The following is a 24,553-nucleotide window of genomic DNA, read 5'->3' on the forward strand; positions in this document are numbered from 1 at the left end:
ACTGAAATGAATTAATTGCTGAATTTAAGTCAAAAATTTTGAATTAGATAAAAAGAAAACAGAATTTAATCTGAAAACAAAAGTGCTAAAAGCTGATATTCACACAGAAGAAGTTGGAAAATAGCTGAAAATGTTTTAATTGTAAATTAGAAAAACCTAAGAAATGAGAAAATGAAATTTAGAGTCAGAAAACATCTGAATGAATATTAAAAGTTCATATTCTTTGAATCACTGAATGACTAAAATGTGATCCCTCCACTTGGAGCCACACAGTTTAAAAAGTTTACATCTCTGAGGTTTTAAAGACACTGTGTTGGAAAGAGAACAACAATGGCTATGATTTGAGGGTAAAATGATGGCTGTAGAGCAAACACTGTGGACACAGCAGCAGTTGAAAGAGAAGTGTTTAAGATGAATCTTGGCACAGTGGCAGGCAGAGCTCGTTAAGCAGGCAGGTGTGAGCCTGGTTGCTATAGTGACTGCACCCAATGGCTCCATACACACGGACACAGACATGCACCTCACTTTTGCTGCTTAAAATGAACAGAAAAGTCAAGCCGAAACAAATCGTTCCCAAATGAAAAGTACAAGTCGTATTGACGAAATTCTTTCACCGTGAGCGACAGCAATGTCTAGTCTACTGAATTCTCAGTTTTCATGCCTGTGGAGTTTATTATATGGACGTGGTGACAGTGGAAAGACACCATGCTCTTCTCATTTTCAAACGAACCTTCTGAGCCATTTTAACATTAGAGTCTATGGAAGAGTTGGAGGGAGGAGGCTGTGCATTGGTGACATTTATGAAAGAACCATAACACCTAGTACAATAGTAAACACATTGGATGAAAGAGGACAGCGATGGCTACGTTTTGAGGGTAAAATGATGGCTGTAGAGCAAACGCTGCGGACACAGCAGCAGTTTTAAAAAAGATTTTAAGATTAATTTTTTTGCTCCTCTCACTCTAGCAGTTGAGCTGTCTCACTCTAGCCCCAACATTCCGTCCCATACACACCCATTATAAACTCTGAAACGGCTGAAAAAACATCATGAAACTTAAACTGGAACTGAAGAAAAAGTATAATAGATATTGAAAAGATAAATACAAGTTCAATAGTTGAATGTCTTGTCTTCATTTTAAAGTTTGAATGGTGGCTCTATGTCAACGTATGTCGAAGTAGTAAGAGTTTAAAAATGAATAAGTTGAATGAGGATTTGAAGGGTCTCTCCATTGAAATACATGGGAAATTTTTGTTGAAAAAAGTTGAATAAAATTAAAAATATAAATGTTAAAAATGAGAAGAATAGAAGCAGTGATGTCCAAAAGAAGAGGAATCTAACGGTGTTTGAATGGTTTTTCTAAGTTGAACGGTTTTGACGGAGATAGAGTACAAAAAACGTACGGAATAGATAAAATAGAAGAATAAAGATTAGAAGAACAATACTGTGAATGCTTTTACAAGCATTCACACTAAATATAACTAGAATGTGCATTTTCTGAAGAAACTGCAGTGTGAATGCTTGAATCTGAATGTATGCACTGAAATGAATTAATTGCTGAATTTTAAGTTACAAATGTTGAATGAGATGAAAAATACAGAAATTTGCACCTGAAAACAAAAGTGCTGAACTGCTAAAAGCTGACAACCACAGAGAAGAAGTTGGAAAATAGCTGAAAATGTTTTAAATGTAAATTAGAAAAACCTAAGAAATGAGAAAAGAAAATTTAGAGTCAGAAAACATCTGAATGAATATTAAAAGTTCATATTCTTTGAATCACTGAATGACTCAAATGTGATCCCTCCACTTGGATCCACACAGTTTAAAAAGTTTACATTTCTGAGCTTTCAAAGACATTGTGTTGGAAAGAGAACAACGATGGCGACGTTTTGAGGGTAAAATGATGGTTGTAGAGAAAACACTGTGGACACAGCAGCAGTTGAAAGAGAAGTGTTTAAGATGAATCTTGGCACAGTGGCAGGCAGAGCTCGTTAAGCAGGCAGGTGTGAGCCTGGTTGCTATAGTGACTGCACCCAATGGCTCCATACACACGGACACAGACATGCACCTCACTTTTGCTGCTTAAAATGAACAGAAAAGTCAGGCCGAAACAAATCGTTCCCAAATGAAAAGTACAGGTCGTATTGACAAAATTCTTTCACCGTGAGCGACAGCAATGTCTAGTCTACTGAATTCTCAGTTTTCATGCCTGTGAAGTTTATTATATGGACGTGGTGACAGTGGAAAGACACCCTGTACTTCTGATTTTCAAACGAACCTTCTGAGCCATTTTAACATTAGAGTCTATGGAAGAGTTGGAGGGAGGAGGCTGTGCATTGGTGACATTTATGAAAGAACCATAACACCTAGTACAATAGTAAACACATTGGATGAAAGAGGACAGCGATGGCTACGTTTTGAGGGTAAAATCATACCTGTAGAGCAAACGCTGCGGACACAGCAGCAGTTTTAAAAAAGATTTTAAGATTAATTTTTTTGCTCCTCTCACTCTAGCAGTTGAGCTGTCTCACTCTAGCCCCAACATTCCGTCCCATACACACCCATTATAAACTCTGAAACGGCTGAAAAAACATCATGAAACTTAAACTGGAACTGAAGAAAAAGTATAATAGATATTGAAAAGATAAATACAAGTTCAATAGTTGAATGTCTTGGCTTCGTTTTAAAGTTTGAATGGTGGCTCTATGTCAACGTATGTGGAAGTAGTAGGAGTTTAAAAATGAGTAAGTTGAATGAGGATTTGAAGGGTCTCTCCATTGAAATACATGGGAAATTTTTGTTGAAAAAAGTTGAATAAAATTAAAAATATAAATGTTAAAAATTAGAAAAATAGAAGCAGTGATGTCCAAAAGAAGAGGAATCTAGCGGTGTTTGAATGGTTTTTCTAAGTTGAACGGTTTTGAAGGAGTAGGACTACAAAAAATGTACGGAATAGATAATAAAATATAATAATAATAAAGATTACAACAACAATACTGTGAATGCTTTTACAAGCATTCACACTAACTAGAAAAATTTGCATTTCCTGCGAAAATGCAGTGTGGATGCTTTAAAGCTGAAGTTGCCTGCAAAAACTAGCTGAAAAAGCTGAAAAGTTGCAGAAATTGTAAAAACTTTGCAGAAGCAAAGGAACTTTGCTAAAATGTAAGCTGTCTGCTAAAAATAGTTGAAAATAGCTGAAGAAGCTGAAGAAATCAAAGTCAGTGTTTAAAAAGTTGTTGAAATTTTAATTTTGCAGAACAACATCAAGTTAACAAAAATGTAATAACTTAGCATACATGCAATAACTTAGAAGAAACATAACAATTCAGCAGAAATGTTGTAGTTTACCAGAAGCTACAACTTAGCAGAAATGTAATAATTTAGAATAACATAACTTAGCAGAAATAACATAATTTAGTAGAAAATTAATAACTTGGCAGAAATATTACAACTTATCAGAACTGCTATAATTTTGCAGAAATGTAATTATTAGGAAAAAACTGTAAACAGATAACAGCTGAAAACGATGAAGTAACCACAAAGTTACTTATTTAACTGTGAAAAATGACCAGAAACATTAGAAAAGGAAGAAAACCAATTCAATTCAATTTATATAGCGCCAAATCACAACAAAAGTCGCCTTAAGGCGCTTCATAGATACAGAGAAAAACCCAACAATCATATGACCCCCTATGAGCAAGCACTTTGGCGACAGTGGGAAGGAAAAACTCCCTTTTAATAGGAAGAAACCTCCGGCAGAACCAGGCTCAGGGAGGGGCGGCCATCTGCTGCGACCGGTTGGGGTGAGAGAAGGAAGACAGGAATACCAGCCAGCAGATAAACTGATGTAAAACAAAACCAAGGTAAAATTGCAGAATTTACACAGTTGGTGAAATGTAAAAATGGCAACAAAAAAAACCCCACACAAACAACATTTAGGTAATAAATGCACAAGATGATTTGATGATAAATATGGTACCAATCTACAAAATACTGTCGAAATGAAGTCCACATTGTGATATATTTGAGGTGTGGAGAGTCACACAGCTGAACAATCGATGTGCATATTTAAAGAAACAAGGATCAAATAAAGAACATTGTTGTGGAATAAATTACAGTGAAAAATAATCACTGCCCTGCGTTAGAGACTGACTTATGATGAGGTATTAATTGGCTTAACTTTACCTCTAACAGCTTTTCACATAGTGCTGTGACCAGGGTGAAATCCATCATAAAGTAACTGTAAACAGTAGAACCATTAGCATGAATGTTATGGTTCTACTCTGATCAAAACTCAAGTCAGCTGTGTGACCTGATATAAAATGATAAAGAGGAACACATAAATGACCTTTATGAACTTTTCAAAATGACTTTATATGTCTGACCCATTATCTATATATATTAGAGCAGATGTGGAAAACCACTGTTAGACCTACTCTATACTAACACAAACACAGTCAAAAATTCATTGCTAGTGTGACATATGGTCCCTTTTGCCTTTGACCAATGATATTCTGGTTACTTGGACCAGTTTAGTATTTGCTGTCACAGAGGAATGTTAACCATAAATCCAAAAGACAAAACTGAAAAAATATGTTAATTGCAAACATGTTTTTGCTTAGTAAAATGATTGAAATAACATGGAAACTGTCACCTTAAAGCCTCATTGTAAATATCATCACAAACAGATGTTTTCCACACAGTTAACAAAGCTCCACCACATCCAATCACTGCATATAAATCTAAAAGAAAAGAACAGCAAATAAAATGTAATTAACACAAGGGAAGTCTAAGGAGCTTGGAAAGAAAAGCGTCTGGACTTCTTTGAGTTGCTTGAAGACATTTCACCTCTCATCCGAGAAGCTTCTTCATTTCTAAGGGTCAATGGTGGAGAGTTCTAACCCAGTGGGAGTTTCCCCCCAAAGAGGGACAAAGGACCCCCTGATGATCCTCTACCTAATCACATGAGCCAAGGTGTGAAAGTGGGTGTGGGTCCCAATCAGCCAGGGTTTCGGGTGAGCTTATTGTGAAACCTGGCCCCACCCTATCATGTGATTTCCTGAGGTCAGATGGCCCAGGATGTGAGTGGGCGTTAAGGTGTCTGGGGAGGGAACTCAAAACTGGATTATAGATGGCAGACAGTTGGTGTCGTAAACCACCGCCTCTGTTCAAAGATGGTCGCTCACAGTGGACGTAAATGGCTTCTTTCACTCCTCTTTCAAACCATCTGTCCTCTCTGTCCAAAATGTGAACATTGGCATCCTCAAAAGAGTGACCTTTGACCTTTAGATGCAGATGAACTGCTGAGTCTTGTCCTGTGGAGGTGGCTCTTCTATGTTGTGCCATGCGCTTGTGAAGTGCCTGTTTGGTCTCTCCGATGTAGAGGTCTGGGCATTCCTCGCTGCACTGTACAGCATACACCACATTGTTAAGTTTGTGTTTAGGAGTTTTGTCTTTCGGGTGAACCAGTTTCTGTCTGAGTGTGTTACTGGGTCTGAAGTACACTGGGATGTCGTGCTTGGAGAAAACCCTCCTGAGTTTCTCTGATACACCGGCTACATAGGGGATGACAATGTTGTTGTGTCTGTCCTTCTTATCCTCCCTCGCTGGTGTCTGATGTTCTTTTCTGTGAAGCTGGAATGCAGGCACACTGGACGAGCTTGTTCTAAAAAATACAGAAAAATGAACATTTTATTTGTGTTAAGGCCTAAAAACTACAAATAAGTTATACAATGAACAATATTGAAATACCTTATAGGTGCTGCAGGCCACATAAACAGACTCCAGAGCAATCTCACACTCACATGATGGTGAGGAAAGACATGAGCTCTGCAATGAGGTTTGAATGTCTCAGTTGGGACACTGAAGAACTCAGAAGACAGCAATACCTGCACAGAGAGACAGAGTAGAAAAAGCATAGATTTGTAATCCATAATGTGAATTAAAACTCAAAAAGTGTCAACAGGTATAATCATTTGAGTGTGGAATTATTTATGCAATAAACAGGATTTAAATTAATTAATTGAATTAAAAACACTGACATTTTTTATCAAAGATAAAGAATCATACCTCTCTCTGCTCTGAGGATCACTGAGCATCTCTGACAGGAAATACAGTTTCCTCAGTATCAGTCATAATTGATGGTCTCAGAGGTGTGCAGTGTGGCAGCATGATGATGGTCTCCAGATCAGGCAGGAGGTCAGGTGGTGGGTGTGTCATCTTCTCCTTTGAAGACACACTGGTATGGCAGTTCATAACACAGCAGTCTCTGTGTGGCATGTAGTTATCTGTGCAGTCCAGCACTGATGGATCAGGTTTGGCTCAGCAGTTCATGAAGATGGTGTTAAGATGTTGTTGTTTCAGCTGAGGATGGTGAAGTTTGAAGGTTTTGCCACAAAGGAGACTGTGCCCTGTCTGAAAAAATACATCTACAAAACAAGTGCTTATAACACCACCCACCCAGCTCAGCCCCCAAGTGTCTATGTAATGCTGGTATGGGGTGTCGGTTATTAAGTCTAATTAGTGCATCAGAAAGCGTGGGCTACACCTAAAGCCCACACTTTCTGATGTCTTTGTTTATTAGCAGCTTTTTCCAGCTGCTCAGAGAATTCTGACTTGGCCTTTATCCACCCAAACCCAAACCCACCCGGATAAAGGCCAAGTCAAACTCACACACCATACCAGCATTACATAGACACTTGGGGGCTGAGCTGGGTGGGTGGTGTTAAACTGTAGTCGGGAACTTTCAGAAAACTATCCATTTACTTCTAAATCAGTTTTTATACATATTCTGTAAGCTGTACTAATGTTTTTCTCTACATAATGTATCATTATAGACATCTCTGGTAGCCTAAAGATAGTTTAAAACTTTTGACATTTTTTACCTGTAAAACATGAGGAAAAACTCATTCATCACAAAAACTTTTGATTCTACAAAATCTACTATAATCAAGAAAATATAATTGTCTGTATTTATTTATGTGACCCATAATAAATACCTGCATTTATCTGGGATTTATGTATTTACTATTTCATATTTTAAAGCTCTTGGAGGGGAAGATCTCGTTTGTTGAGCTACATACGTCACAGTAAAAAGATTTAGTCATTTAAAACATGAGAATAAAAAAAAATGATGTTGGTTTATCAAATGTTGCAGCACATTTCAGATCTGAGGTGCATGATAACAGAAAGCAGATCTCCCTGCTCTGCATGAAGTTCAGCAATGATTTGGTGAAATGATTAATAACATTGCAATAAGAAAGGGTCTTCTGACAGACAGAGTAGGGAAGACCCTTTTTCAATGAAAAATCTTTTTCATGCTCTACAATCAGTAAACTGTGTAACAAACATGATCTGTAATTGTTTCAAAACTCACCAGACGACTTCATGATTGGCTCAAGGACAGGACACAAAACACAGGGTTGTGGTAACTGTAATATGTCCTCAGGACACCTGAATGAAGACTTTTCTGTGGCTGAGAAATAAAAATGAGGTCAAGCAGGGTGTTCTTGTCTGTAGTGGCAGAAGTGATCAGCTGTGAATACCCTCTCGACTGAAACTGCTCCAGAATCTGTTTTCTTCCACTCTGTAACTGGTTCTCATTAAAATCTCCACACACAATTATTGGGTGACAGTCCATTATTTCAAGTGAATCTAAAAGACTTACCAGGTTTTGCATGAATGGTGTCAAACTGTAGTAAGGGGGTCTGTACACAACAGCAATGAGCACAGGGAATGGAGCCTGAACCTTCAACACTAAAAACTCAAGATCAGTGACATTATGCAGATACTGTTTTACCTGAACCTGAAAATGATTCCTCAAATACACAACAACCCCACCACCACTTCTGCTGGCCATGTGAGGAAACTTTGTGTAGGACACATGTCTGTTGCGTTTGAACATGGTGTAGCCGTCCAAATGAAGACTGTCTGCAACAAAGGAGCCTTGGAGGTGAGACTCTGTGAGACACAAAACATCTGCTAAACACATTTCATGATGACTCTTGATGTCACTGATGTGAGATGGCAAACCCTCCGTATTGTGATGGATCAGTGTAAGAGTGTCAAGTCTGCTGGCTGTTTCTCTGACCTGAAGAAGAGGCATCATTTCCTCAACACTGGCTTGTCTCATGGTTTGGAGCGCTGCAGTTACCTCAGGATTGGCGTAAATCTTTTTCTCATCCAAGTCCTGTAAATACAATCCACTGAGAGACGTCACCCTGCTGAGAGCAACATAAGCCATACCTGGTTCAAAAATGTTCTTCATTGAAACTACAGCTGTCTGTGTTGTAAGACCCTGAGTTTTGTGAATTGTGCAGGCGAATGCCAGCTTTACAGGAAACTGTCTGCGTACCGCTCCTTTAAACTTCAGACTCTCCTCTGCTCTCTCAATGTAAACCAGATCATCAGATGCTGCATTAGAACTGCGGTTGTGTCTCATAGGCTGCCGGTTGTCCATTCTGAGCCCCAGTTTGATTATGTGTCCATCATTTTCAGATCTCACCACCTTTATCAGTATACCAAAAGCACCGTTGACTAAACCGTTTAGTGTGTCCAAGTTTCTGGTCAGCATGACTCGAGCTCCTTCAGCAACATTCAGAGTGTCAGGTAAATCATTTCTCCCACCTGTAAATGGTTTGTCTCTTCGTGCCATTCTGCCTGTACCTTTATCCTTCTGGAAATCGTCTGCATTGATGATTATAATGTTTGAATGAAGCTTCTTCAGGGTATCTGTGTTGTGGGATTCCACATTCTTGTTGGTGGCATAGATGTGTAAGACCTCAGTTGGACATTCTTCTGGTGCAGTCACGGCCTGTGACAACAAATCTCTGTCGCACTGAGAAAGCTCATCTGTCTTTTCTTTGACTCTAATCCTGTTCAGCATCTCTGCAAAGGCCACATCATCTTTCTGACGCATGATCTCGGTTAGAGTGATCATCTGAAAATGTTCCTGCCATAGGTCAATCTGTTCTGGATCGTAAACACAGAGAGGTTTAGACTGTCGCACTGGTGGCAGCTGGTAAAAATCTCCAACAACTAAAACTGACATTCCACCAAAAGGTCTCTGAGTGCCTTTGATTTGTTTCAGTCTTGCATCCACATAAGCAAAAAGGGGTTTTGTAACCATTGAAATCTCATCAATAAAAATAATTTCAGCATTCATCAGCTCAGATCTGACTTCATCCAGTTGGTTACCAAGTCCTTGAATGGGTGGTTTCAGACTCCTGGGTAGTTTCAGCAGAGAATGTAATGTAGAGCCATTGATAGAAAAAGCTGCTGTACCGGTAAATGAAATCAGTAAAACAGTTGGATTTGATATGTCAGCTTCTTCTGCATTAGCAGGCAGTCTGCTCAGGATCTTTGATGCTTCAGAGTGAATACACTTAATCAGATGTGACTTTCCAGTTCCTGCACCACCGTTGATATAGAAGAAAAATGGATCTGGGTTCAAACCACAAACGCGCTGAATACACCAGTCTCTTATAGCATAGAACACGCAGGCCTGCTTCTGGTTCAGATTCTGATACATTACACGTACCACAGCTGGATCTACTGCAGGTTGTTCTCTGATGGCTCTGATCTCTGTTACAGCATCAGACTGACGACTGTAGTCGGGGACATTCTCCTGTTCGTTCTCATCATCAGAATGTCTCTCAGGAAGATTCTCATCACATTGCAGCCTCACAACTTCAGATTCAGGAGCCAGATTACACCATTCATCGATCACAACATCCCTATTTTGTTCAAACTCTTCCAGTGCACTCTCAATATCCTCAGAGTTCTTCTCATACTTGTCTTTATTTCTTTTCACAATCCTTTTCACAGACTCACTGTGGTCTGAACATGGAAGTCGGACGAAACCCGAGTTGTAGAAGGATTGATAGGTTTGGAAACATTGTGGTTTCAGATCCTGCTCTGATCTGTGTGGAAGGTAAAGTCTCAACAGTCGACCATAATATTGCTCAGGATCTTTTTCTTGTGAACAGTGGTAATACCTGATTATTGCTGGTTTATCATTCTTTCGCCTTTGTACAAATCCAAGCTGGTTTAGAAGAGGAAGCACATCTTTTCCTTCATTTGGACCACTCACCAACCGGCATAAGGCAGCAAACTCAGCCAGTGACATTTCCTCATATTCTGGTGTCTCAGGTCTGCATTTGTATTTATCACTCAAACTTGTCATCCAAATATTACAACTGTCATGTGTTGTGCTTTCCAGGTAGCTCATCGGGCGACTCATTTTTACCGGGTTATCATCTGTTGGTACAAATACAACACTGCGGGAACATTTTTTCATTTTTAGGCCACAGACTCGAGTCACACACTCCTGTGCGCTGATTTCTCTCTTTTTTGAGTAAGCCTGCATCACAGCTCTCATTTCATCACACTCATTGACCGTGTTCTTTGCAGAGTTATCAATAACTGTCTTCAGGTATTCAGAGAGGCCAGATTCTTTCTTCGTTATATATTTACAGAGGTATTCTACACATGAATAGGCATTCAAAATTAATGAGACATCTAAATTAGAGTTCCAGGCTTCAAGCAGGTGTGGGTTGTAATTGTTGATCCAACACTCATTTGGGTCACGTTTCAGAATCAGAGCTGTTTTCTTGTTTATATCTTGGAGGCATTGTTCATACTCATTCATTGTCAAGTTGCATCGTGACAGAATCTGCTCTATGGTGAGGAAAGCAGCTTCAGGTTCCTTCAGCAGGTTCAACAAAGGTCTGAGTTTGGCTTTTGCAGCTTCAGTGTCTGAATCCTCATCCTGTCTCACAATCATTGTTCTTGTGGCTGGTGGTTTTGGAAACCCAAATCTACAACCAGAGTTCACACTCTTAAAGCATGTTTTTGTGTGGTTTTTGCTGTGCTTTTGTAGCTCAGAGACTTTTTTGTGCAGTTCAGGTTGTTTTTCTGGGTCAGGGAGTTGAGCTGAGATGTATCTGTCCACAAAGTCACAGACAGTTTGGTCATCATCCACATCTACTTCTACCTTTTCTTGAATCCACAGCAACATGTGTATATGTGGACTACCTCTGTGCTGGAACTCAACTCTGTAAAAGTAATCAATGATCTCACCAAGGGGCTGTGCAGGAGAAAACAGCAAATCTCTGAACAAAGCCTCAACACATCTGTGTACTGTGGGTGAATCTGTTTGAGTTTACGCAGAGCTTGAATGAGTTTAGACCAGGTGACAGTCTGGAACAGCTGATGGCCTTTGTAGCACAGGCGTCTTTTCAATTTCACCCTCATTATCTGTGAATGGCTTCTGAGTCTGGGTAAACATTCAACTGTTTGTTGGACTTCAGATGGTACACACACCACATTACCACGTATGAGTCTCTGTCTGCCCTTTGGAAGAGGAATAATCTTAGCAAATGGGATGCATTTGGCAATCAGATGTCTCTCCAGAATGTTGAGATCACGAAGTTCAGCTGGAATATCCTGCAGTTCTAAACCATTGACAGCAGCAAGCCTGGGCATGCATCCACTTTTGAGGGAACTGTGACACGTGTGACAGATATACTCCTTTTTTCTCTCAACAGGAAAGCTGCATTGATCATGACATGCTTCATCACACACATGAACAAATTTACCAGTTAGACACTGCTGAGCTACAGTTTGGTGTTTTGAGTAATTTTCTCTTTTGCAGATTTTCACCTGATTAGGAAAAGAAGCTTTTAGACAAACAGTACAAACATAAGATGGTGCTGACTTAATGTTTGATCTGAAACGAGATATGGCCTCATTCATTAAACTGTTATCTGGATGACACTGTAAACTCTCAGCTGGTCGATGCATCTGGCGATATTTTCGTTTTATGTTCATTGCACATCTGATATTATGCATCTGTCTAAAAGAAAAACTGTTCAAATATTTTACTCTCATTCGTTCTCTCATATTGTCCTTGTGTTGTTGCTGAAATCGTCTCTCTTCTCCATAACGTTTAGTGATGTAACATTTTTTTTTCTGTCTAAATTCTTCACTTTCTTTATAAAGATTATATACATATGACTTCATGTAAGCTTTATGTTTCTTTCTGAATTCTGCACAAGTTCTGTAGGTTGTTCTTATACGTTCCTTCTGTTTTTCTCTGAATATAGGGTTGTCTTTATACGTCCTTATGACACATTCTCTTTTTCTCTCTCTAATTTTATCTCTTTGTCTATAGAGAGGTCTGAAATATTCTGTCTGTTTCTCTCTATATGTAGCATTTAGTTTATACAGGTCATTTTTGTATACTCTTTTCTTCTGTCTGTGATCAGGATCATTAGACTTTATACTGGAATTTTTTTTCTTTGCTTTAAAGCTTTCATCAAAAGTGTACATTTGCCTTTCTTTCTTTTTCTGATTTTCGTTCCTTTGTGGTAGTTTTTGTTGGGACAATAATCTTCTCCTCATTTTTTTCCTTTGGTGTTTATTACATTTCAGCAGCTTATCTGAGAGTTCCTCTGCTGTCTTAGTTGAACAGGAGGCAGTGTTTGAATCATTCTGAGGAACAGAATCTGATGCTACCTGAGTTTCTGTCACAGAAGATGCAGAGGTTTCTTTATGTGAATAATCAGAAGGACAATGGCTTTTTTCGGGAGCAGCTGTCTCATTCGAATGATCCACTCTGGATGACGTCACTTCAGTGGTTAAACTCACAGTTTTACGTGTCTGCTCAGGAGATGTTTGGGAGTTTACCTCAAAAACAGGTTGATCTAAAGTTGGTACTGGAACACTTGTAGCTGGTTGTCTGTATTCGGTGGTTTGATTAGCATCTCTTTGGTCAACGGCGTTTTCACTGTGAAACTCAACAGGCTGTAGCTCATAAGTGCAGGTTGGAGCGATGCTAAACATTCGGTATAAGCATTTGAGCCTGTCAATCATGTCGTTTAGACGTGTGAACTTTAACAGAACTGCAGTTCCACCACTTAGACTTAGCGACAATGGCATTCCTGTAGACTTACGTGGGTGAGGGTCAAAATATGCATATTCACCTGAAGTCAGCCTGCAGACTGCAATGGCTGTTCCTCCCATGACTAGCAAAGCATAGCGAATGTCTGAAACTAAACACTGTAGTCCCTGTTCAAGGCTCAGAAGGTGATCTGTACCATCAAATGTGCCATAACGAGCAAACTGAGACATATCAACTTGATACACGTGTCTGCGGCTGGTGACCACTGTGGGAAGCTCATCGCAGGCTAGAAACACGCTGTTCACAAACCTCTTTCTGGCATCTGAATACACGGCATGGCCTTTGTCCAACACACGGTTTAGATCTGCTCTGGTAATGAATTCATCCTCGTGTAAGAATGACAGGAAAACCAAACTGTTTGCCATGCATTGCTGATTCCGGTACTTTCCATACCTAGGAGAAGCCTGGCTTCGGGACGCACAGATGCTACTCACTCGTGAACGAGTTTCACTGTTTGTAAGCTGTACATGAGACTGTCCTGGGGTTCTGTCTGGATTACCTGTTGTACTTTAGCCTTTGGTACAGACACTGACTGAGCACCTCTCTTTACCACGTCTGCATAGGACACTGCGGATGTCTGAACACTGCGCTGCACTTCTGGACTGGGAATACTTGTAACAGACACCTTTACCTGGTCACCACTCTGAGAAACATTTACCTGTTCTTTCTGCTTTTGCCATCTAAGCTTCTGGGACTGTGACCTTTCCTTGGCATTTTGCTTAAGTACAAACTGGAGCTGATATGTATTTATACACAAATAAAAAGACTCAACCTGGAAACACTGAAAAACTTGTAGCTCTTCTATTGAATCTGATAAATGTACAATTACTCAAATGTTCTTGTGAATCTGTAATAGATGTACAAGGCTGACTTTAATCTAAACTCAATATGAAAGATATTCAAAGGTCTCTTAAAACACTTGGCTCAGTTTTATTTTAGCTTTTTCAAAATCTTTATAATCTTACATATATTTCTTTTAACCAGACTGGTTAATCTGTAAAGGGATATGCAGAATAAATAGCAACAATCAAAATACTATAATAAAACTCTTAGCTTTTAAGTAGAGTTACTGCAAATCTTTCAGATATCTAAATTTTAAAGCAAATATAAACAGCTGTGGTGGTGTGGCGATCAAATGAGAGGCAATGAGGATTCTTCAGCTGAATGTCCTGCAGCAGTCAGGAAACAGGAAGTCTGGGTCCTCAGGGCAGCTTCTCGATGATAATTGCAGCTGAACACTTACACTCAGTAACAGAAATGGCTTTGTCTTTAAATAATAATAGTACACACTTACTGCAGTCAAATGTTATAGTCAATGAAACAGACTAGCCAAATGCATTTGAAATAATCTAATATTTATGTGAATATAGCACTTTGGATATATTACAGAATAACAAGATTATCTTATTACAAATAAACCTTTAAAAAGGTATATATGTTATATGATTTATCAAAGTAATTTCACCTGTAAGCCAAACTATCAGTGTTTATTCCAAAGTGTAATGCTGAGACTAAAACTGCAAATGTAGGGCTGTGTAAGTAGAAGTTCAACCTCCTACTTGTAATTTCTAACAAAATGACTGGATGTGAGAGGACAGGAAAGAAGGAGCAGTGAGAGTGGAGATCTCTCAGAATTCTGAATACAGATCGACAAAGTTCTGATAACAATTTCTGAAAACTTGGATTTCTGAAAACTTGGATTCTCAAATTAGATAGAGCAGATGGGATAGATTGATACAAGATAGAATGGCTGTCAAATTAGATAGAGTCGGGAGAGTGATAGGATAGACAGAATTGCTTATAATGATAGAGAGAGAGGATCTTCTGCAGCAGGTCACCTGTAAGACACAAAAGGCCTGGAATTAGTCGTATTTCCAATATGCTTGGCTTTACCATATTCTTCAGACTATAAGGCGCACTTAAAATCCTGTCATTTTCTAAAATAAGTAAATAAAATAAACAGTGTGCATTATGTATTGATTCTGGTTGTGCTTACTGACCTCGAACTGGATTTATGTGGTACATGGTGCTCAAAATTCTGTCAAATATTTAGTACGAGTTTGGTAAGCTACAAAGCTGCACCGCTTGATGTACTGTTGGAGCATTATGGCTACCATAGCCAGGAGCCTCTTGGAGTAATTCGTACAGTGCTTTAACATAATAGTATGGTGTGTGTACAAGGACGTGGCAACTGTTAAGAGACATGCTTACGAAGCAGATTTCAAACTGATCAGCCCATCAAGAATTTGATGGATTTGTGGAAGAGGAATTAACTGATTAAGTGAGTGTATTGTTCTGTATTTTCTGTGCTACAAATTAACAATGTTGAGAGTTACTATGAGTTAAATGAAGATCGAATTATCTGACTGTTTTGTTTACCTAAATGTACCTTGTGTTTAAAAACAGACTAATTTATTTACATGCCTTGTAATCTGAAAAATACAGTATATAGAGCTTTACACAATTAAGATTTCTACAGTAAATTATTGGACTGAACTGAATGACAATGTTTAACAAATGGTGGTGGAGCTGTTATAAGGACACTTGCGTTCTATTAAAACAATAAAAACACAGTCTATAAACTCAAACCAAGATGTGCTGCTACAGCAACTTACTGTAAATATTATATGGTCCAAATATATCTGCACGCTGAGGTTAGATCAGACAGTTTCAGGCTTCCTGCTTTAAACACTTTACATCCACTCAACTCAAATGTATTGATTGACTAGCAAAAACAACACAAATCCTTTCTCACATTTGCCAAAAACATCTTGATGATCACCAAGAGCTGTGCTGACTCAGTGCAGTAAACTGAATCTTCTATAGTGAGAGAAACATTACCAAAAAAAAAAAAAACAACCCCACCAGCAATAAAGTCAGACATGGTGCTGTTAGTGGGATGGTCTTTTACTACTTCAGGACCTACATCAACTCATCAGCTCCTGAGCTTAAGTTTAATCACACTTGGGATTTGCAGCAGGAAATTGATCTAAAGCACACAAGGAAGTCAAACTGTGACTGAAACAAAAGTCTTGGTGTAGACTAATCAGAGTCTGGACTTTAATGAAATTGAGATACTTGGTATGACTTGAAAACCCTATATTGGACCTTAATTAAGACAATTCTGAAAGTAGAGTGGACCAAAATCCCCTCAGTGATGTAAACCAGTCATTACTAATTACTGTAAATGCATGATGGTACTTGTTGCTCATTAGATTATCTTAGGTTGTTCTGGTTTGTTTTTCTCTGCTTCATACATAAAATCATGACTTTAAAAATGCTTTTTGGTATTCATCCAGGTTCTCCCTGTTAGATGATATGAAACATGTGACAAAAGCATAAACAAAATAAACCCGCAAGGAAGAAAGACTTTTCCCAGCACTGTATTTCAAACACAACCTTTACTTACCAGACTAAGACGATCAGATCAGCAGTCTAGAGAAACGAAACAATACATCAGATCACTGTGTAATGATTCAGACTTTTGACCCTCTTTACACTCAATCCAGCTTACTGTGACAAAAATTAACCATTAAGATCCTTGATTTCTTAAAGCCTTTAACTTACTGCACTCTAAACATGAAAAACATTAGTTGCAGGGTCTCACATGGCTATAACATGTGTAATAAAAGCATTCACTACTACAGAAGTGCAAAGAATAGGCACCAATATTTATTGGCACAATGCAGGATATACCAAATATTTCCTACAAAGAAGCTTTGTGGCTCCAACATTTTCTATCACAAGTCAGTTTTAATAAAATTTGAAAAACCATAACTTTAAATTTCATTTCATATTAAAAATATTGGATACAAAAAATGATAGTCTACATAAATTACACACTGGCTTTAATATAGCAAAGATTATCGACTCAGAACTTTGGTTAACTTGTTTTTTTTTTTATTATTGCTCAAGTGTTTAAGCTACCACTTCCATTCACTCATGTTCTGACTTTAATGTAATACATGAGCAGAATATGAGACAATATAAATCAATAGCTGTGGTGTTTAAGTTACCACTTATACTGACTCAGCTAAAACATGTATGATTTGAGAAGCCATCAAAATTAAAATCAGACATAAATGGTCTATTAAACTTCAGGGACATTTTCAGGGAGAGACATAGGTCCTGTGTGGGGGCTTTGCTGCTACAGATTATAAATCCTGACTATGTGTTTTTGCCTGTCAGTCAATGGATGTCACAAAAAGCCAAACTATTGTATGCTAATTGCTAAACATGTTACACAATGCCAGGTTTATATTGCTTCAGTTACAATGACTGTTTACTTACCAGCAATGGCAAAACCAACGATGTATTTCACTCTGTGTAAAGAAAGACAAAGGAAAAAAAATACAGAATCAGACAACTAAAATCAGCATCAGTTAAGATTCAGTTAACTTGTATGATATATTTGTAGGCTTTAACATTTGAGGTGGCCTGCATTCAAATTCTACTTCCTGAAAATATTATCAAGTGCACACAGTATCATTTAATATGCTGATGTTTTAAAATAAATATCTATACACCTTATTAGTAATATTAATGGCCCACTGCTGAATTTTATTTATTTGAAGGTGGCCTTCTTTATTTCATTATTGTTCATAAAGTGAAAAGTTAAACAGAGCTGTAGATTTAGGTTGTATTTAAATGCGGGCCTGAACAAACAAGCTTTTGTTAAACAGTTTTTAAAAATTTGAAAAGTCTCCTTCTCATTAAGAGATGTTATTATTCTTGTATTTAATATGTATTTTATCCTCTCTCTCTCCCTTCCATTAATTAACCCCCAACACAGACACAGGCGTGCACATGGTCGTGTCCAAATTCATGGGCTGCATCCTCCTGAGGACCCGGCCTTCGCGGTCTACGTGGTCCGGGTCCTCAGAAGGTCGGGTAGGCCGGAAGTAAACGGCTGGGGAAATTGGACGGTCTAGCCTTCTGATTAGCGTCACCGCTGTCTCGGTGGAGTTTAATAAACTCGGCCGTCTGCTCCTTGCTAACTAAAATATAACAGGACACTAGCGTAAACTCTCGACCGTCTCACACTTCTGTTTAATCAGTTTTCTGAGTGTGTGAAAATCCCGGAGGAACCCACCCGGGGGATTAATAAAATTTTATTTTATCTAATCTAATAACTTTAATCTCAGCCAAACCGATTTACTCGCGAACAAATAAAACACTGAAAAAAAGCCCAACAATAACATTTTTAGGTTGTCTAAAAAAAATGACTTGTATATTACGTTTAACCTGAGTAGCGAAACTCCGCGGTGATCTCAAAATGATGTGCCGGGAGTTGTGCCGTTCTCGGCGGCTTCAGTGACCCTCGAGCTCCCGGCTTGCTATCGAGCTGGTGGGTAGCAGATGTTCCGAAAACGTCGAAGCACTTTTGCAAATATGCGATATCTTGATAAACCGAGCAGATATTTGATGATGTTTACACAGCTACTTTCTCGCCTGAAAATATGTTAAAAGTTTATTTTGTGACCCAGAAAGATTAGTAAGAGTAATTTTAAAATTTAGTAGCGGCCGCTATTATTGGAAACTGGAGTTTGGCTGAGCCGCGGTATGAATTCTGGGATATGGTGGGCCAGGAAGGACACTCGACCCATCCTTCAAATTCGGGGAAAAGGAGGATGCATTTGTCGGCTGCAGTTGGAGGAGTCTACGAATTTGGACAGCCTTCGGCGCGTCGCTGTGACGTAATCGGTCTACAAATGCGGCCTCAGGAGGATGCAGCCCGTGAATTAGGACACGACTATGCGGCCCAGCCAAACTTCAGTTTCCAACAATGGCGGCCGCTACTAAGTTTTAAAGTTACTCTCACTAATCTTTCTGAGTCACAAAATAAACTTTTAACATATTTTCAGGTGGGAAAGTAGCTGTGTAAACATCAAATATCTGCTCGGTTTATCAATATATTGCATATTAGATAAAATAAAACTGTATTAATCCCCCGGGTGGGTTCCTCCTTGGTTTTCACACAGCTGACTAAACGTCAAACAGAAAACTGATTAAAAATAAGTATGAGATGGTTGAGAATTTACGCCTAGATAGCAAGGAGCAGACGCCGAGTTTATTAAACTCCACCGAGACAGCGGTGACGCTAATCAGAAGGCTAGACCGTCCAATTTCCCCAGCCGTTTACATTCCGGCCTACCCGGCCCACGTAGACCGCGAAGGCCGGGTCCTCAGGATGATGCAGCCCATGAATTTGGATTTTTCTCCCGCTGTTGGGTCAGAGGCGGTAAAATGGCTCCTTCAAAGTTGCAGAACCTGCCGCTTCAATTATGTAATGTACCGCCATGATTCTAAAATGGCGGCACATTACATACCCTTACAGCCTAAATAATGAGGCGCTTTTAACCGACTGATTTGTTAGAACTAACTGCACCTTCCGTAACAGACTCAGAAATACTAACACGCCGAATGAAGCTAATGAAACAACACAATAAAGTGTAGCATACAGTCAAATGAACCATTGTCATTTCAAACTGGGTCTATAAAAGCGCTAGGCGTTAGCATTGGGATGTCAGGGCTAGCTTCTCGAAAACTCCTTTAAAATAGAAAATTTACAACTTCTCACAAAAAAAGCAGACATTGTATTGCTTTAATATGATTTATACTTTGACTGGCTTTATAAGTCACTAACAACTCGGTGAATCACTCAAACAGATAATAAACATTTCAGAGAAGAGAAGAGTAGCAGCTTACCGGCAGCAATCCGGGGGAAAGTGGGCGGAGGTTCAGAAGTGAGCCAGAGACGTAAGAAAAAAGAGGCGTTCACTGGTAGTGGGAAATTACACAAAATGGACCTTGAGAACGTAAAAAAATGTAATGTAAATGTAAATTTACATTACATTTTTGAGCATTGAACAAAATAAGGCCAAAAATTCCGGTTTGGAGCGCCTCTTTCTGCTTTAAAAAGTGGAAAAATGAGTGGTGTTGTGTGTCGCGATCAATGACCTTTATATTTTAAAAAAATATAAAGGAGACGGCCACTGAGACGGCCACACTCCAATACAAACGAATGAAATATAAAAGCAAGGACCAAAACCAAATTTCATTTTAATTTCCCCCTTCAAACTCATATTTTAAACACAGCCACGGTTGATTTACCCCTGCCCCCGGAAGTAGTCCTTCATGTAAGGCTAGTACGCGCATTTGAAAAGACGCACATTGAGCACAAAATGTAGCTTCTCTCATCTCAATGAGAGAAGGGTTATGTAATGGCTCATGTAGCGACACCATATATCTGCAAATTGTGAGCGAAGAGGAGACCGATGGAAACAGCCACTGGACGGACGGATGATAGCGGGGCACCCGTCTGTCGTTGTGCGCACATTTGCGCACAGCCTCCGCTGTCGGGGCTGCGAGAAGCGCTGATGTTTTCGTTTGAAAAGGTGAAAAATAAGTATCGCTATTGAATTTAAAGTGTTACAAGAAAAATGAATATTTTTTAATCTTAAGACGGGACGTTGACGTCACGACTTCCTTCCTTCCGGTGTGTCTCCCACGTGATCTGCTGCTAACGACAGCAGATCACGTGGGAGACACACCGGAAGGCTGCATGCGGCTGCTGGGAGACACACCGGAAGGCTGCATGCGGCTGCTGGGAGACACACCGGAAGGCTGCATGCGGCTGCTGGAGTCACTGCCTGGGGCAGCTGGAGCCACGGAGAGCCGCCGCCGGACGCACAACTTTCCCGATTCCCAGCAACAAATGTTTATGTTCATCCTTGTAAAATAAATGTTTTTCTGGTTCAAAGTGATCTTGTATTGTTATTTAGACATCTTTTTTTTTATTTTATTTTATAACAAAACGAGGTAATAAGCGTTTAGTGTAAGGAAAACATGATAAACCTGATATGGCACTATATGACATTTAGTGCGCTTCTGCCAAAAAATAGTAATGTATCAAAATGAATGTCGGTGGTAATCTTTGGACCATCCAAAGGCCTAATTATAATAACAATAAAATATAACTTCAAATGTATTTTATGGAAAACATTTAAGTTTTTTGTTTTTTTCCGCTAAAAAAGGAGTGCGCTCATGTGACAAAACTAGGATTTAAAGGGTTAAAATCCCCGAAATATAATTAAAACTTTATATGAATATTTCAAGGAGAAGTAGTTTTAAAAGATTGGCTAATTTAAAGTGGAAAAAAATATTAATATATAATCTTTTTATAGCACTTTTTATGGCGTGGTCGATTTTTGGCTCTAGGACCTCATAAGGGGGTCTTTTTTTACATGAGCTCCTGCAGAAAAACTAACGGCCGATCAAAATGAATGTCAGTGGTAATCTTTGGACCATCCAAAGGCCTAATTATAATTACAATAAAATATAACTTCAAATGTATTTTATGGAAAATATTTAATTTTTTCGTTTTTTTCGCCTAAAAAAGCCGTGCGCTCATGTGACGAAACCGGGATACAAAGGGTTAAAATCCGCGAACTATAATTAAAACTTTATATGAATATTTCAAGGAGAAGTAGGTCTAAAAGATTGGCTAATTTAAAGTGGAAAAAAATATTAATATATAATATTTTTATAGCACTTTTTATGGGGGGTCTTTTTCTAGGACTCTCCAAGGGTTAACTGACTGAAGCAATGACAACAGTCTTCTCCTGAACACCAACACCAAGGAGGTGGTAAAGAGTTCACCAGACCTAAAAACAAAACAAAACAAAACAATGCAGGACAGTCTGCAAAGATGTCGAGTCAGTCAGACATTGTGCAGAGCAGATGAGGAAGAAGTTGTAATCTAAAATGGAGAACAATAAATACAGCCACCTAAGCATCCTCACAGGACAAGATGAACTGCAGTGAGAGGGTCATCTTACTGCACTGCAGGACTCAGAGGTTCAGGAGGGTCTTTATCCCCATTGCCATGAGGCTTTTTAAAAGCAACTACTCACATGTTCTTCTCACATTTAGTTCTTTTACTCTAATAAACATTGGTAGTAATCATATGAATTCTGAGCTAAATGGACTTGCCCTGATAGGCTTCAGCCAGCACAGAAGCTAATACACCACAACACTTAGGGAAACTGAAAATGACTGTTATTAATGTTTTCAAACTGTTTAAGAAAAACATATATAATCTTTCAGCCTTCTAAAAAACACACACATAAAAACAGTATTATATGATGTTGAACATACAGATAGGCAGTTGTTGGCCTACAGGAGTGTTCTTTATCGAAGGTTTTAAGTGCTTAAAAAGTCTGTTAAGCTCTGTACAGAGCATGCAATGTAACTGTACATTAGAGAGTGTTTTATAAACCATCTCTTCTGTTTCATTTAATAAACATGAGACTGCTTTACGCATTTTCAGCTATTTATTAGATTTTATCAGATTACAAAACACTTAGCATAAGAATGCAATTGAAACTATAACTTTTAAATATTGTTTAAATGAATGAACATAGCAACTTGAACATTTTAAAAAATACAAACAAAACAAATGAACTATATTTATATATATAGATCTATATATATACATATCTATATCTATATCTATATATATATATATATATATTTATTCTGGTTTTTTTATGTCTACTATTTGTTTTCCTTTGATTTTTACAGTAAAGGTGATCGTGTCCTTCTCAAACTCCTCCTCGTAGGGCTTCCACATTTCCTCTTCAATGAAGAGGGTTTCTCCAGTTTGAAGGAGAACCTGCAGCTGGGTGGACTGCAGTGCACTGCACTGCTCTGCAGTGTCCACACCAACTATAGTTACTTCAGTCCTTTCATCTTCCTTTGTCTGTTGATACACAAAAAGCATATATTTAATATGGTAATCACGTCTTGATGCATGCTCAATGATCCATGTAAGTAAATCCCAAAAGGATGATTCTGTTCATCTGGACGTAGCATTTTCAAGTGGGAGAAATGTTTCGTCACTCATCCAGGTGACTTCTTCAGTCTCTTTTACCCAATCTTTTAAACAGTACATTGCATAATGACTGAAACTAGCCCACTGAAGAAACAATAGGCTGGGAGGTCAGTTCATTGGTCAGTAATATACAAATTGTCATGGGCACTGATCAAAGACCACAGAAACCTGCAGTCCGCTGAGACTGAAGAAGTCACTTGGATGAGTGATGAAACATTTCTCCCACTTGAAAATGCTACGTCCAGATGAACAGAGTCAATCTTTTGGACCACCTATAATTCTAAACATTTTGGCAAATGACATTGCTATTACATGTTGGTACAAACATATGGCTTCTTCATACCTCAGTCTTTGTATGGGAAGTTGACTGGAGCTGTACTCCATAGGCAGAGCGGTGCACTTTGACATGGGAGATCTTTAGCTGATCTCCCACATGAACGTCGACAATTGACGCCTCCCTCCACAAGGAGACAGTCATGGTATGCCCATCCTGAAATCACAAAAATGACAGAATGAAACATTTATTCATTAACTAATAGAAATCTCAAATATGCCTATTTTCACCATTTTCAATATTACACTTTAGTTGCACCATTACCTGCTTTAGCTGGAGAGTGCGTATTGGCACCAGTTGTTTGCCTGAGCAAACTGTCCTCACTGCCGAACACTGAAAATTCAATTAAAATATAATGTCAGTTATAGTGATTGCATAAATCTGTGTGTGTACATCTAGGTGCTTCTTTCTTGACTTACTACATCTATTATTTTATTATTGTTGTTAATGATAAATCTACAACCATTTACAAAATAATAGTGGTTGATCTTGTTCTCACAATTTTGTGTTTGTTTGACAAGAACAATAAAATTATTATTTTTACTTTTAAAGACAAAAAAGTAATGGTTTCTTTGAAAACCTAAAGCAATATCAATTCTGATGGAACCACAAATATTTACCTCCACAACCTCCCCTTCCACTGTCATGAGCCCTCCAGATGTTGGGCTCATCTTTAGTGGTGTTGCTGGGGAAGGTGGATTAAGAATCTCCTCCGCCTTAATGATGAGGGCCTCCGAGACTGCCAGGGCAGGAGCTTTAAAGAACTGTGTCCTCGCTGTGATATTGATGAGATAAGGGGGAGCTTGGCCCCTCAGCTCATGTCCCCTCATCATGTAGGACATGTCCTGTTTTAGTTTGGAGGAGAATTCTTCAAACAAGGTGATCTTTAGCACTGTTTCACCGTCTGTGATTGCTGCCACTTTATTTTTTTTTGTTGACAGTGCTTTGACCTCTCCATCCTCGATAACCCAGCTGATCACCTGATAAATACATAAATAAAGAAATGTATTTCTATGATCTTACTCCATAGCCACGTTCATACATGTGAAAGTCTACATCATATGATTGTTGGGTTTTTCTCTGTATTTATTATTGTACGATCTACTGTACAATATAAAGCGCCTTAAAGCGACTGTTGTTGTGATTTGATGCTATATAAATAAAATTGAATTGAATCACCTTTAGCTGGTCACAACATTTCAACACCCGGATGTGAATGGGTGGGGGCCGGAAGTACGGCGTCTCAGGCCGGTTGTTAGTAAGCTTCCTTAACGCCATTCTGAAAAAAAAAAAAGCAAAACAGGTTCATACATTTCTGCTGGATCCAGTTCTGATAGAATACAGTAACACCTGTTGCTTTCA

At 38.7% G+C, this 24,553-nt stretch overlaps 1 protein-coding gene and 1 long non-coding RNA gene across 2 annotated transcripts; both read right to left on the reverse strand.

Annotated features, from left to right (window-relative positions):
* Positions 1-4,354: 4,354 nt before the first annotated feature.
* Positions 4,355-6,519, reverse strand: LOC146365111 (uncharacterized). The gene is made up of 3 exons (XM_084914397.1): positions 6,071-6,519; positions 5,806-5,889; positions 4,355-5,666 (listed from the first exon to the last, which is right to left on the reverse strand). The coding sequence occupies exons 1-3, from the start codon at positions 6,097-6,099 to the stop codon at positions 4,958-4,960; spliced, it is 822 nt and encodes a 273-aa protein (XP_084770523.1). The 5' UTR covers positions 6,100-6,519; the 3' UTR covers positions 4,355-4,957.
* A 6,472-nt stretch (positions 6,520-12,991) lies between these two features.
* On the reverse strand, positions 12,992-17,285 carry LOC146365112 (uncharacterized). Its single transcript, XR_014798675.1, has 3 exons — positions 17,253-17,285; positions 16,372-16,397; positions 12,992-14,800 (listed from the first exon to the last, which is right to left on the reverse strand). It is a non-coding gene; the product is annotated as an uncharacterized LOC146365112 (long non-coding RNA).
* Between the last annotated feature and the right edge of the window lie 7,268 nt (positions 17,286-24,553).

The sequence above is a fragment of the Perissodus microlepis genome, chromosome 19 (genome assembly GCF_051167445.1).
Source record: "Perissodus microlepis isolate ML-2025 ecotype Zambia chromosome 19, ASM5116744v1, whole genome shotgun sequence".
Lineage (NCBI taxonomy): Eukaryota > Metazoa > Chordata > Actinopteri > Cichliformes > Cichlidae > Perissodus > Perissodus microlepis.